The sequence below is a fragment of the Callorhinus ursinus genome, unplaced genomic scaffold, assembly GCF_003265705.2.
Source record: "Callorhinus ursinus isolate GAN/ISIS: 27379988/994484 unplaced genomic scaffold, GSC_fseal_2.0 scaffold19, whole genome shotgun sequence".
Taxonomy (NCBI): domain Eukaryota; kingdom Metazoa; phylum Chordata; class Mammalia; order Carnivora; family Otariidae; genus Callorhinus; species Callorhinus ursinus.
Window position 1 is genome coordinate 7,808,677 of NW_027397081.1, and position 14,512 is coordinate 7,823,188.

At 40.1% G+C, this 14,512-nt stretch overlaps 1 protein-coding gene across 6 annotated transcripts in view; it reads right to left on the reverse strand.

Moving 5' to 3' along the window:
* ARHGAP20 (Rho GTPase activating protein 20) overlaps positions 1 to 14,512 on the reverse strand; it is a 140,278-nt gene that overhangs the window by 7,593 nt on the left and 118,173 nt on the right. For all 6 annotated transcript variants that reach the window (XM_073903713.1, XM_073903711.1, XM_025893939.2 and 3 more), the window contains 4 exons: positions 7,663 to 7,841; positions 6,129 to 6,290; positions 2,404 to 2,513; positions 16 to 205 (listed from right to left, as the gene is read on the reverse strand). In XM_073903713.1, coding sequence (XP_073759814.1) covers positions 16 to 205; positions 2,404 to 2,513; positions 6,129 to 6,290; positions 7,663 to 7,841 — 641 coding nt within the window. The remainder of the gene's footprint in view (positions 1 to 15; positions 206 to 2,403; positions 2,514 to 6,128; positions 6,291 to 7,662; positions 7,842 to 14,512) is intronic.

Below are 14,512 nucleotides of genomic sequence, written 5' to 3' on the forward strand. Positions count from 1 at the left end.
GAAAAACGTCATTACCTTTTTTGTAAATTCATTTTCTAGTTCTGGGCTGGAGGAAGTAGGAGGCCAAAGAATGCTTGGAGCAATACACACCGCTAAATTAAATGCAGTCATCTGATTGGATGAGGAATGCTGCTCAATGTTGTGTAATATCCCAAAAAGATACCTTAGGAGAACAACATTGGCTCTCGGAAGCTGGTCTAATAGCCTAAAGACAGAAAAATGCACTCTTTAAGAAAGACATTTCATAAAAAACTTGTGTAGATAAGCAACCCTTGCTTTTCATGGGGAAACATGCCAAGCAAGAACACAGTTCAGATATGCAAGAGTTTCAGTTAATATGGTACATGCAAAGTAGGGACTGCCTATACAGAAAGAATGAAAATATGTACTGGGGATTTATTCATTTATTTTGTACACTGTCTTCACAACCCAATGAAGATGCAAAAGAATGCAGAAAAATGGCTTGTAAAAAAAAATGCTGCCTGCCTGAAATACTGACCTGAAATTAGTGCAGTGTATTTTAATTTAGGCAAATCCTATAACATTTCAGAATATTCTCAACCAAGACCCCCCCCCAAAAAGCTTTTTGATGAAATTAAACAACAATTAAATTTTAGTGGTTCCATATTTCTAAGTAGCAATACAGGAATTCTGTCTCTTGGTTGAGAACCCAAACCTTAACTATTAAGACTTTCAGGTCCATTCTGACAGCTTCTATTCTGCTCTACCAGCTTCCAATGTCAGTTTTGTCCCAAATTTCTTTTTCTCACTGGTATCACTTTCACATATAAGTCAAACTTATAATAGTACATTTCCTACTGTTCCTGTTTTGTAATTGATAAGGGATTTTAAAATTATTCATTGAAAATTATATTGACTACCATCCAGAAAAAAGACATAGATGTTGATATTCATGTTTTTTTTTTTTTTTTTCAACAGAAGTCTGCAACCTGGGAGGTAAAATAAGGTAATGAGACTCTTCCTGCATAAATAGCACAGAGGCCTTCCTTCAGTGTGATGGACTGACACTGAGTATAGTTTTGTAAGGACAAGTTATAAAAGATATTAAAATAAACCAAGAGATTCCTGAGTGTATTCAATGGAAAGTAAGGTGCTGTCTAGAATACCCTTCTGGGTTATCTGATTCCATAGGGGCCCTATGCCTTTGAGCTATTTTACAACTCTGTAAATTGTAGACTTCAGACAGCACTGCATCTAACACTTGTCTGTAGACTTGAAAATTCTGTCTGGTGGAGAGACATGATTTATTTGCTCCCTCTTCATGCTCCAGTAGAAAAAGCCAGTTTTGTATCTACGTGTAAATTCATTTCAGCATTTCTGATGCAACTATGTAAGTTGCAGTAGTTTGACATCTTCGAACTGATGGTAACATCTAACTGGTTCTCTCATTAATTAAAGATTTAAATAAAAATTTTCACATGTGTTCATTTTATATTTGTAGAGTCTTAATTTTACTTTTTTTTTTTTTTTAAGTCAACCTTTAACAGTTTGTAGGATACACAGTTTTAGACAATGAGCAACAACGCAGAGAAGCTGATGGTCATTATCTCTGCTTGGCTTCCACCGAACCATAATGGAAGCATAGATAGTATGTGTGATGTGGCTTTGATTTCTGGTGTCTTTAACAGCTGTACTAAGTTCTACTGATATAAAAGGTATCTATCAATAGCAGTGTATAGATAATAATTCATATTTGAAAGTTGCTCAAGAAAAAAACTGTGCTAAACAAGCATATGCAGATAAATGATATTAGGATTCTTGGGTTTTTACAGAACTGGGAGTATTGCATTTTGTTAATGGACACTTCTTTCCAGTTCTCTTATAATGCAGGATTCAGGAATATGGGTGGTGAGTTCTGACAGCAAGCTCCCTTTGCATGAGAACAGACAATGCATTCTTTGTGATAAGACGGAGGCTTTGCAACTCACTTTTCAATACTTAACTCTCTGCAGTACCTTCCTCCATATCTCTTTGGTAGCACTGATTATGCTACACTGTAATTCTTGGTTTATCTATCTACTCTACTAGGACTGCGAGTTCCTTGAGGAGAGGGAATTTTCTCTGTATGAATTCAGTTGCTGAATGAGATATACAAGGAGCTGTCTGGTTAGTTTTTACCAAAATTAAGATCATAAATTATAGAATGAGTATATGATATTAGTTATTAGTTTAATGGGTTTCAGCTCCTATCAGATTCAGATATAGAGAAGGTGTACAATGGTCAAGTATTCTATGTTAATAAGATTAGGGAAAAACAATAATAACAATGATAGCAGCTAGCATAAACCTGGTCCTCATGGACCATCATTACTTGAATTGATAAACTTACAAAATATATTTTTTTAAAGTATTTTTGAGATGTGACTAAATTAGAATAATTACCTTTGAATTGTATTTATTTTCTCTTCATCATTTCCTTGATCCATGACACAGACCCAGTGATCATAGAGATCTGATGAAAAAATACTTCCTGGAATATTTCGTAGAAAATCCTTACACAGAAGGGAAATAAATATTTTAAGTCATTATTTTCATGCTAAATATGTACCAGGCAAATCAAAAAGAAGCATTCCGTTGAAAAGTTAAGTCTTCCCTTCTTTGGAGTACATGGAGCTCTGTGCCAACTCTCCACGGTCGTGCGCACATAGAAACACAGGCTTTGATTTTTTTCTAACAAAAACCAGACGGAAATTGGAGTCTGGACTATAGTGGGAAAGATAAGGACAACCTGTTCGGGCTGCAGTCTCATCTGTGTACGTTTTAGCCAACTACTACTACATGACAGGGTCTGGCAAACCATCCTGAGTCCTTTTTCTTTTCCGCTCTCAAATCACCAGTTCAAAGAAATGCACTAAGATGTCTGTGAGGTTCCTAATGTGGTAGTCAGTCATCTGATCATTCTACACATATTTGCTCCAATGTGCCAGGTACTGTTTGAGGGGCTGAGGACAGAGAAGTGAGTAAAACAAAGTCCCTGTTATTTTGGAACTTTATATTCCAGTGGCATTGGTGAACAACTCCATCCAGAGGCACTCGGAGTTTCTCCTGGCATTCCCCTCATATGTTTGGAGATGGGGGAGGAAGCATTCCAGGCTCTGTGTGGCTGGGCTCTGGGGGCCTGGGACAGCATCCACATGCCTGACGCATACTCAACATGTCCCCGGTACATTATCCTCTGAGACCCTAGTCTGCTGAGACTGCCGGTGGGGCTGGGTGTGGTGAAACCAGACTAGATCACAAATAGGATATGACCAAGGGTATTTGTTGTTTGATTTTTGTTTATAAAAAGCTTAAAAATAAATTAAATTTGGTCCTGGTCCTATATTCGTGTTCTAGGCCAACTCTCTCCGTTGCTTTTGGCATGGTATTAACAGGGCTAGGCTTACAAAGTCTGATCTCTACCTCAGTAAACATTTGGCAGAAAAAACTCAACTTCAGGTCTAAGCACTGTACCCATGGTCTTGGAAGTCCTGCTTACAACATGGAGACAGGTGGAAGTCTGCAATGAAGCAGTTTTAACTCTCGCTAGAAAACCAAGTCAGCAACTTTACCTACGTGCCCTACAAACAGCAACACACCACCTGTTACTCTTGTGTCGTGTTTCTATCACTACCAGGGAAGCCGTGGCACCTGATCGTTACACTCTGCTGATTAGGTGTGCATCTTCCCCAGTACAAGCTCCTCCAGGGCAGGCACAGACCTTACCTTCTTCGTACACCTCAATGCCACACACAGTCCCGGACACAGCAGAGGTCATTACTGAACTGCTGCTATTTTTCACGTGGCCACATATTGATGAGGAACAAGGGAAGGCCAACTAACTGTAACTGAGATTTTAAGATAATTTAAAGCATCTCTTGTAGTCATGTCACCTGTTACCATACATTTTTTTTAGAGCGGTTAACAAGTAGGAAGAGACTACTTCAGAGTCTTTCTCTGTTCTACTATATCTTCTATAGAAATGTACCTGCATACTTGTAATTGAGATGTGTCATCACAAAAGTTATCTCCTTTTGGGTAAAGCTATTGAATTTCCATAATTCCAAACTAATTTTAGTTGCTGCACCTACTTTAAAAGTCAGATTTAGAAGAGGCAAAATTTGTTATTTCAAAGTGGGACAGTGACAAAAGTTCTCTTTTTAAATCTCAGTGGAAAACATACTTATGATCTGTCTTGAAGAAAAACATCATTAAATCTTAAACCTACACTTGAAAGATAATAACCCGTAACATCTCAATGAACTCTCCACAGCTGGAATAACAAGTTACGAAATGCAACCACCATCACAGCTGAGAAAGGATGTGAGCGCTGGTTCTGAATGACAATCACCAGCTCACAGCACTCAACTGCAAGTCTCTGCCCCTCCGAGAGCAGAGCCCAGGTCTTCAGCAGAACTCCCAAATTAATTTGAGATCAGATTCCTGCAGGATTAAAAATGAACTTTTCCTCAAAGGTCTAATGGATCAAAGTTACAGTGTCTCAAGCAATTTTCTTCCCATAACAGTTTAAAGAATTAAGCTTGTATTTAAGCAAAACCAGCATAAGTAAAAAATTAAAGGAAAACTTAAGTACCATTTCCAAATAGTCTTAAACACAAGAAACAAACCAAACCAAAAGCTCAAAAACTTTTGGCAGAAAATATCTTCTTTCCTGCAACCACTTGGAAGAAATGAGAGCAACACACAGTTACCTGATTACAAAACTTCAATTATTTGGAACCCATTTAACCAGATTTTTCAATCATTTGTCTTTTGCTTATTTTTGTACCAGTGATATTTCTACAATTTGAAATACAATTTGACTCCTCTAGAACCATATTTCTTGATAATAGCTTCAAAAATACAAAATTTTAAGTGTGGTGCTGTGAAGAATAGCATAGTAGGGAAAATTTTCTAAAATGTAGGCTTTAACTTTTTAAATTAAGAGATGGGAAAAAGCCTAGTTATATGAAGGGAAAAAAAGAAAAATTCATTGTGCACATATATCCACACATACATCTGGCTAAGCACACCATACATATCTTTATTGTATTTCAGAATTGAAGAGTAGTCACAAACCCTGGGCAAAATAGATTAGATGAGCCTAGCTCCAGATCTCCATTTTTTTTGACTGATACTTTATTGCAAAAGTTTACAGCAGGGGTTAAGAGCAGACATGGCTCATTTGCCAGGAAACATCTGATTATTCATCAAGTCATGAAGTAAGATTCTGTAAGCAGCTGAGCAGGAGGAGAGATATGCAAGGGTCATCTTCACCATGTTTTCCTCCACCCCTGGCCCTGGTGCATTCCAATGGGGCTGGGAGATGGGAGCCTGAGACAGGTCTGCAGAAGCTATGGCTGGGGTTGAAACCTCTGCTAAAAGTTGGTTCTGACTCTAGGTTTTCAAAACATGTGAGGCATTTTCAAGAATGTGAGGAGGAAAACATTTTAGAAGAGTTCTAACTCAACTATGGATGTGAGTTAAGTAACCATGGGGTAAAGGGTAAGAACCATAAAAAATGCCAAATGTGGTAAGGGTTTTAGAAAAGACCCAGATGTTGGAGTCATTCCTACTCTGCTTTTACTTTAAAAAGGCACTAGGGGACAGGGGAAGGCATGATGATTGTATAAGTGAATGGAATTTTCAGCGGTCTCAGTGAGCCATTTTTTGTTTTAGTTGTTAGGCAAATGTTTATTATGATAAACTCTATTTCAAAGTTTAATACAAGTTTATTCTTGAAAATTTGCCTTTATTAGGAAGGTAATGAGATTGTGACGAAGTTATCACAATCAGGATGTTTATTTTGGTAAATATGCTGTGCGTGCTTTATTTTTAATTTAGTTTAATTTTTTTTTTTTTTTTTTTTTTTGTATGGGGTGGCAGAGTGAAGATGAGAGTGGCGTGGGATGAAAAAATTTAAAAAGCATATCTGACATGCCATATCATGGGCAGGGGCTTTTAAAGGCCAATGCTGGTTTTGTGAAAAATTTTTTTTTTTTTAACACTTTCTAGATTCTAAATCCATGATGGTTCTTTGCAGCTGGGAAAAATGTTGTAATGAGAGAAACCAGTTGTCTCTTTCCAGAGCTCCACTGTGGGGTAGATGAAGGGAGAACCTTTCCTACCTTTAAGACAGATGCTATCACAAAAACAGATTCACAGTCTAGGTGTACTTCAACTCCAGAATTCAGTTTCTCTTTTAGCTCTCTGCAGGATTTCACATTGGCCGATTGTCTGAAGATCCCTTTTGTGAGGGGTCCTTTTTGATTAAGAAAGAAAAGCATATCCTATAAGGAAAGCAAAGGAAAAAACCAGAGTGGCACTTCACAGACACAAGCAGGGGAAGACACACTTGCCCTCTCTGGCTGCAGAGGCTGGGGTGTCCCCGGGGAAAAGCACTGAAGGAGGGGCTGCTGCCGGGACGTAAGTCAGTTTGTGTTTGGTATCTCTAGGTCTCTTTCCCCTACTTATTCTTGCTATACTCAACATCTGAAACATTTTACTTTGATGGCACTGTCTTTTGTTCAATGAACCAACACTTTAAAACAAACTTTCTCTGACTGCTTCAAGGTCCCTGTAGCTGGCCTCCGTCCTTCCCTCGACGACTCTTCTACTATTCTCTAGTTCGGACCCTTCCCTTCAAATACGGAGATACTCTTGCCAGACTCATTCTCCACTTGTTTGTTTTTCTTTTTATGTGACTCCATACCTCATTCTACTTCCTGTATTTACTTCATTCTTTTAAAATCAGGCTAAAAACATCACCTCTCCCAGGAAGCTTTCTCCACTCCACTGCACTGTGACCAATCTTTCATTTTGCTTTCTTTCTAGCAAAGAAATGTCCTCTGCTTGTGGTGTCGGAAGGAGAATGTGTGTTGGGGACAAGCGACCCAAGGGATCTGAGACCTAGTTATGGCACATATTTACTCTGTGACCTTTGGTAAACTTGAGACTTTTTAAATGTGTAAAGTAGGGATGATGGTAGTGATAACAAACGCTCAATCCGCTGTGCAGGGCGACCACGAAAGCGGCGAGGCCAGGGGGTGGCATGTGTCAGAGCGTGATGTAGGGTCAGGTCCCGTGTGTCCCGTATGTCCCGTACAGTGCTTGGATATGGAACGCTCAGTGAACGCTGCTGAGCAGCAACCATTTCATATATCAAGGACACAGTACAAACTCAGTGGTTTCATCTGACCTGTTCTATTATGAAAGGTAACTAAATGCCAGAGGATGTACAAGTGTAAACACCTGAAATACACATAAGACACACGTCGGATTTTTAAAAAAGTACAAGAATGAGTAGTTTCTGCTTCTAGAGTGATTAAAGGAGGCTTCCAGAACAATGCAGAGTTCCCGAAAGGCTGTGAGAGAAATGTGGGGGGTAACAGGACTCCAGTGTGGACTCTGCCTACAGAACCAAACTCTGATTTATCTAGGCAGGCTTATGTGGCTCCTTCCTGACACCAGCAGCCCACATGATCTCTCCCCATTATGTCTCCCTTAGGATTCTGCAAAAGCTTAATCAGATTTTTTCCTTTGAAGTAATAATAATATTCTCAGCCAAAGCCAAAGCTGTGTCTATAATTTTTCCATTTAAGAATAGATTACCTCCCAAGGTTCTCCTTTCCCATTAGTGTCACAGGCCAAAACGAGACTCACCAAGACAGGTTTAGGCAGATTGTCATTCTCACAAATATCTGGCAGAGAGACTCCAAAGAGCTGCCCTGGCATAGGAGATGTTGGCGACACGGGCAAGTTATCCAGATGAGTGCTGGAACCACGCCAGAAGGCCCAGTTTATGATAGATCTTCTCCTTTTAAATGTCTTCTGACCTGAATCTAAGGAAGAAGTGAGATTATTAGGAAAACTATTTCAATTCACTTAGTCTTATTTTTATAGTGCCCAACTTACAGGATGTTCATTACTATGGTTCAAAGAGAAAAATGCTTATAGATGTCTTTTGTTACTGACAATTCAATCTAAGAAATTTCACGGTAATATTTTATAAATTAAGGAAAAGTCAAATATTTGGATTATTCTCCGTCCCATTTTTGGAACATCACTGGTCTGTTTACTTGAGTTTTGGCACTGAACTTTCAAAGGCGAAGAAAAGCCTCTCTTTACTGTAATAACTTAAAGCAAAAGGTGTTTCATACCAACACATATATTATCCCATTTTAAAATGAGACGAGACATACTAAGAAGTTGAAGATTAAATCAGACCACAGTTAAATGGTGAGAAAAAGAAGGGAAGAGGGAGGGAGAGGAGGAGGGAGAAAGAGAGGACAAAGTGAAGAAGGAAGAGGAAGGACAACACCAAGATTTGTCTTTATTAAGATGTTCTCTAGAAACAAATAATGCTTTATTACTTGATGTCCCTCTCTACTGCTGAAAGCAAAGACAGGAAGCTAACGTTCTACAATTCTACCACCTCCCCTTCTTTCCAACTGCAAAGACTTTTTTTTTTAAGTTATCTTTTTATTCTTGATGTTAAAAAGCACGTTTAAGGCAGCATGGATGGGTGCAAACATGAGTGAGACTTGTCCCTGCCATAATTAAGTTTATAATCTAATGGGAGAACAGGTCTGGTGATGGCGGGGAGAAAAGCAAGGGACGGGCAAAGCACCCAAGGCATTTAGAAGAGTGCTAAAGCACATCTACCCATTAAGAGGGAGGGAGTGATTCTGGAGGCATTTGCATTTGATTTGGATTCTGAATGAACAAAATTTCAACAGAGCACCTGACATCGTGGCTTGCACCTTGTAAGTACTCAATAAATCATTCTCAGGCAGTAATTGAGTTGAGGAGAGATTTAGATGGAAAGGGACAGCATGAACAAAATAGGCAGAAGAAAGGTCGACGGTGAATCATGATTTTGTGAGATCACAGTGCTAAAACATTTTTGATGTCATCTGTATCTAATTTTAACATGAAAGTTGATGGATTTGCACAGGATTTGATACTTAAAAAGACAGCTCTCCAAAGTTCTTTTGGACCCCTCCGCTGCCCTCCCCTAGCCCACAGCACATGCACACTGATAACAAATTAAACTCTAGATGAAATTTCAAACTACAAAAGCCTACCTAAAGGCACCAAAGAGTGACCAGAAGAAGGTGGGTACCGGAGGTAAAAGTTCGATACCTGCAAGAGGGAACGGCATGGTGCAGGCTGTTTCCCAGTCTTAGAGCTTTTAGCCTGAGGACAGGTTCTTGGGTGGGAGGGTCACTACATTCTGGAGAAACCTGCACTCTCACTGGCTTGAAAAAGTACAGAATGGAGATGGAGGTAACCACGGCAGCTGGAAAGTGTGCGCATGTGTGTGCGTGTGTGTGTGCGTGTGTTGTGTGTGTGTGCGTGTGTTGTGTGTGCGCGCGCGTGTGTTGTGTGTGTGCATGTGTGTGCGTGTGTTGTGTGTACGTGTGCGTGTGTTGTGTGTGCATGTGTGCGTGTGTGTTGTGTGTGCATGTGTGTGTTGTGTGCGTGTGTGTGCGCATGTGTGCGCGTGTGTGTTGTGTGTGTGCATGTGTGCGCGTGTGTGTGTGCGTGTGTTGTGTGTGTGTGTGCAAAATCCCAGAAAGGAAGAAAAAATGCATAGTGGGGGCCCCAGATATTGTGTGTAAATTCTGCCCACATCTCTGGCTGGCCCCCCCAAGCACACATGTGTGAGGCAGATTCAAAACGGCTTGTGATTAAGACTAACAGAAGTGAGATGTGAGGCGGTATAACTTTGAGGTGGTGCCAACATAAGATCAGATGCTATTTTCTCCAGTGACGGTGCGTGGGAATTAGTCATCAAACTCTGCTGTGTGGCACCGACATCCCACAAGCTACCACAGGTGATGTTCAGTGGGGCAACAGTCCTTAACAATGGGACACTGAAGGAGATTATCTTTTCAGGGTGGAAAGGGTCATGAGTGTCAGATGCTAATTTCAAATAAGAGTTTTATAGAAGTGTTTTATATTGTTTGACTCTAATGTCCCTTAGCATTTTATTTCCTCAGAGTAACCAACTTAAACCAAATACCACAAAAGCCAAGTTGTGGGGAGACAATCAAATAAGTAACATCTTACCAAAATGCCTTCAGGCCATCATCCACCTTTGGCTTCCTCAGAATACAGTAAGCACATCATCAGTGTACGTACATCCAGGTATAAAGCTCTGGAGTCAGGAGCCCAGTTAGACTCCTGGTTCAGATATTTATGTGGGCAAGTTACTTCACCTGTTTTGTCAACTTTAAAGTGAGAATATGACCTATATCTCAAAGCCTTATTAAAAGGATTAAGAAGGATAACATACGTTGAAGTACTACTTTGCAAGGGTATGGGTCACAGCAGTCTTCATTAAAACTGCGAAGACACCCATCTCCTCCCCACAAAGAGGACCCCCTCCTCAAATCCCTTCTCCATTTAGTGAAACACCCTTTGGGAAATATGCAGACAGAAAGGAATACCAGACTGCTTAACTAAAGCACTTCCTACCCTGACATTCCCAATCTTTGCCATTTTAAAAAACAGAGAAGGAAACGAAACCCATTCTTAAACCCAGGAGGGAGGTTCCTGTGTTTACCAATGTCAATCTGCAAATGTTCCTTTAATATGTATGTTGAGCAATTGTACTCAGTCTAGTTTCCTTGCATTTAACCTGGTTTCATTATTTCTAATACTATCAGATTTGGTTTTTTAGCTTTCACAGACATCTTAGGAAAAATGCTTCATCATAAAGCTATATACCCAGCTATCCTAGGAGTGTTGACAGAGGATAAAGTAGAAATTGAGTCCTGTACTTCATTATAAATACTTTCAGCTGCAGCCATGCCCTTTGTTATGTACAACATTCAAGTTTAAAGTTCATGTTCACTCTGGGACCGAGAGAAAAAAAATTTCATTAAAGTTATTTTCTTGTAGAGCTTTCAGTGCATAGCTCTTACTTTCTAAATGTCAAAGGCTGATGAAAAAACATGCTACGACTATAAAAAATACAAGGGAGATGTAATTGTAGAGGAAACTAAATTTATATAAATCTAGCTTTACTAAACAATCCTGGCAAGATTCAAGTTAGTGTTTCTTCATGCTTAAATTAGGGATCTGAATGTTAAAAGTTACGATTCTTAAAAGTTTGTGCTTACAGATTATTATAGAAAAATAATTTTAAAAACCTTAATTAGAAATTCTATTAAGATGGAACTTGTCATCAGGGAAATACAAATCAAAACCACAATGAGATACCACCTCATATTGCTCAGAATGGCTAAAATTAACAAGACAGGAAACAACCAATGTTGGTGAGGATGCGGAGAAAGGGGAACCCTCTTACACTGTTGGTGGGAATGCAAGCTGGTGTAGCCACTCTGGGGAACAGTATGGAGGCTCCTCAAAAAGTTGAAAATAGAGCTACCCTATGACCCAGCAATTGCATTACCAGGTATTTACCCCAAAGATACAAATGTAGTGAAAAGAATGGCCACATGCACCTCAAACTGTGGAAAGAGCCCAGATGTCCATTGACAGATGAATGGATAAAGAAGATGTGGGGTGTGGGGGTGTGTGTGTGTGTGTGTGTGTGTGTGTGTGTGTGATGGAATATTACCCAGCCATCAAAAGGATGAAATCTTACCACTTACATCAGTCAAGGTAGATGGCACTGGAGGGTATTATGCTGAGTGAAATAAGTCAGAGAAACAATTATCATGTGGTTTCACTCATATGTGGAATATAAGAAACAGCACAGAGGATCATAAGGGAAGGGAGAGAAAACTGATTAGGAAGAAATCAGAGAGGGAGACAAACCACAAGAGACTGTTAACTCTAGGGAACACACTGAGGGTTGCTAGAGGGGAGGTGAATGGGGGGCTGGGGTAACTGGGTGATGGGCATGAAGGAGGGCACGTGATGTGATGAGCATTCGGTGTTATATGCAACTGAACTCTACATCTGAGACTAATGATGTACTATACGTTGGCTAATTGAATGTAAATAAAAAAAAATTCTAGCAGGGTGGAAATGTAGGAAGAATCTGAACTCACCTCCTCCCATGGTCTATAGCTATGTATGGAACCACTTTCTCTGAAAAACCCTAAAAACTGGTGGAGCAGCACCTTCATACTGGGCAAGTGAGAAGGAAACTACACCAAAGTGGGTAGGAAGGGCTGAGATACAACTCACCATAAACTCCACCCCCCACCCCGCCCGCCACCCTGTGACATGGTGATCCACAACTGGGAGGAAATTCAAAACCTGGAGCTTCTCCCTGAGGAATAAAGGGTTTGTGCCCCACATTAGACATCCCAACTTGTAAGACTGGCTGGAGCCTGAGGGATGAGTCCCCAAACATATGGTTTTGATGACCACCAGGGCTGTCACCCATGAGACCCACAGGGTTGTGCTGAACTGAGGAATGGTTCTTGAAAGGCCCATATGCAGACTCACTGGACCCACAGCCTAGAATAGAAGCAACTCTTTGAAAAGCACCTAGATTTTATGTGAAAGAGACTCATTTCCTAATTTTAAAGCATTGGTCTGAGGGGTAAGGACCCATTGTGATACTCTCTGGGGATGGAAGCTTCCTGGTCTCTGTCTACCTTGCTAAAGCTAACAGGTATGTATGTTATATACATACATTTTATAATATATATATATATATATATATATATATATACACATACATATATTCCTTTCTAGCAGGCACCATCTTCTACGCTTTCCCTCTGCCTAACAAAGCTGGCAAGTGCCATACTCTCCCCTCTTTTTTAATTTTTCTTTTTATTTCTCTTTACCTTTTTCTTCTTTCTTTCTTATCTTATTTTTCTTTTTCCTTTTTCCCCCCTTTTTGGGCAAGTGCCATCCTTGCACTCCCCCTCTGCCTTGTTCCAACCAGTGGACACCATCTGTTCCCCCTCTGCTTGCTCCAGTGCTAGTATCTCCCAGAGATACACACATCTGGTGACCAGTTTTGGTGGCTATCTCCCTGGGGATGCCCAGTGATTACCTGGTACTGGAGGCCAAGGGGACCTGCATTTCTGGGTCCCATGAAACTGTAATAGTCAGACACAGTCCTTGGCAGACTACCACACCCAGGGCACTGCAGGCAGCAGACTGAAACACACCCCCATTCTTTCTGTGAAAGAACCCTACTTGCCAGTCCTGGAGATTCAGCTTTAGGGGCTAGCTTCAGATTTGGAACACATCTAGAGGCTATGAAGGTGTTCTCAGGGAACAGAGGATAGGAGACACCATCTCTGCACTTCCCCTCTGCTTCCCTACAGGTCACCACTATCTCCCAGAAAGAAGCTTATACATGAATCTGGAGCCCTGACTTTTGCTACTGATGCCCAGGGGACACCTTCAGATGGCCTAGCTCTAGGGACCAGCAGGGTGTATGCTTGTGGTCCCACAGGACTGCATATATTTGCATTCTTTAAAAGCTGCTGCCTGGGGGTCTGGCTTCCAATCAGCTTAAATCTAGTTGCTGAATGAGATCCTCCCCTTTGGAACACTGACTGGTCTTGGCACACCCTCAATTACTGGGAGCCATTAATAATAAAATAGGCTTCTTGTACAATCACAAAGGTTTGAGAGATAACCAAGAGCCAGAGCAGGGTTGAATGTTAAGATTCATCTCCTACAAAGGCCAACCCTTCCAGACTGGGAGAGGTAACTACTTCATTTAATGTATAGAAACGTGTATAGAGAGTTAAGCAAAATGAAGAAACACAGGAATATATTAAAAACAAAAGAAAAGATAAAACCTCAAAAAAAAAAACCTTAATGAAGTGGAGATAAATAATGATAAAGAGTTCAAAGTAATGGCCATTAAGATGTTCACTGAACTCAGGAGAAGAATGGATAAACACAGAACTTCAAAAAGAGACAGAAAATACAGGAAAGTTCTAAGCAGAAATCACAGAGCTGAAGAGTACAGAAACGAAACTACAAAAACACAGTAGAAGGGTTCAACAGCAGAATAGAGGAAGCAGAAGAAAGGATCAGTGAACCTGAAAACCAGGCAGAGGAACTTACCTGATCTGAGCAACAAAAAGAAACAGAAATGAAAAAAGAGTAAAGACAGTTAAAGGGACTTATGGGACAATATCAAGCAGACTAACATTTGCATTTTAGGAGAAGAAAGAGAGAAAGGGGCAGAAAACTTAAGTGAAGAAATAATGGCTGTAAACTTCCCTAAGCTGTGGAAAGAGACACCCAGATCCAGGAATCCCAGAGAGTTCCAAAGAAGATGAATCCAAAGAGACCCATACCAAGACACATTATAATTAAAATGCTGTAAGTTAAAGACAAGGGGGGATCTTAATAGCATCAAGAGAAAAACCACTTGCTACATACAAGGGAACTCCCTTAAGACTCTTTGATTTTTCAGCAGAAATTCTGCAGCCTAGAAAGACTAGCATGATATATTTGAAGTGCTGAAAGAAAAAAAATTTCCAAGAAAGAATACACTACATAGTGAAGTTATCATTCAGAATTAAAGAAGAGATAAAGAGTTTTCCAGAAAAGC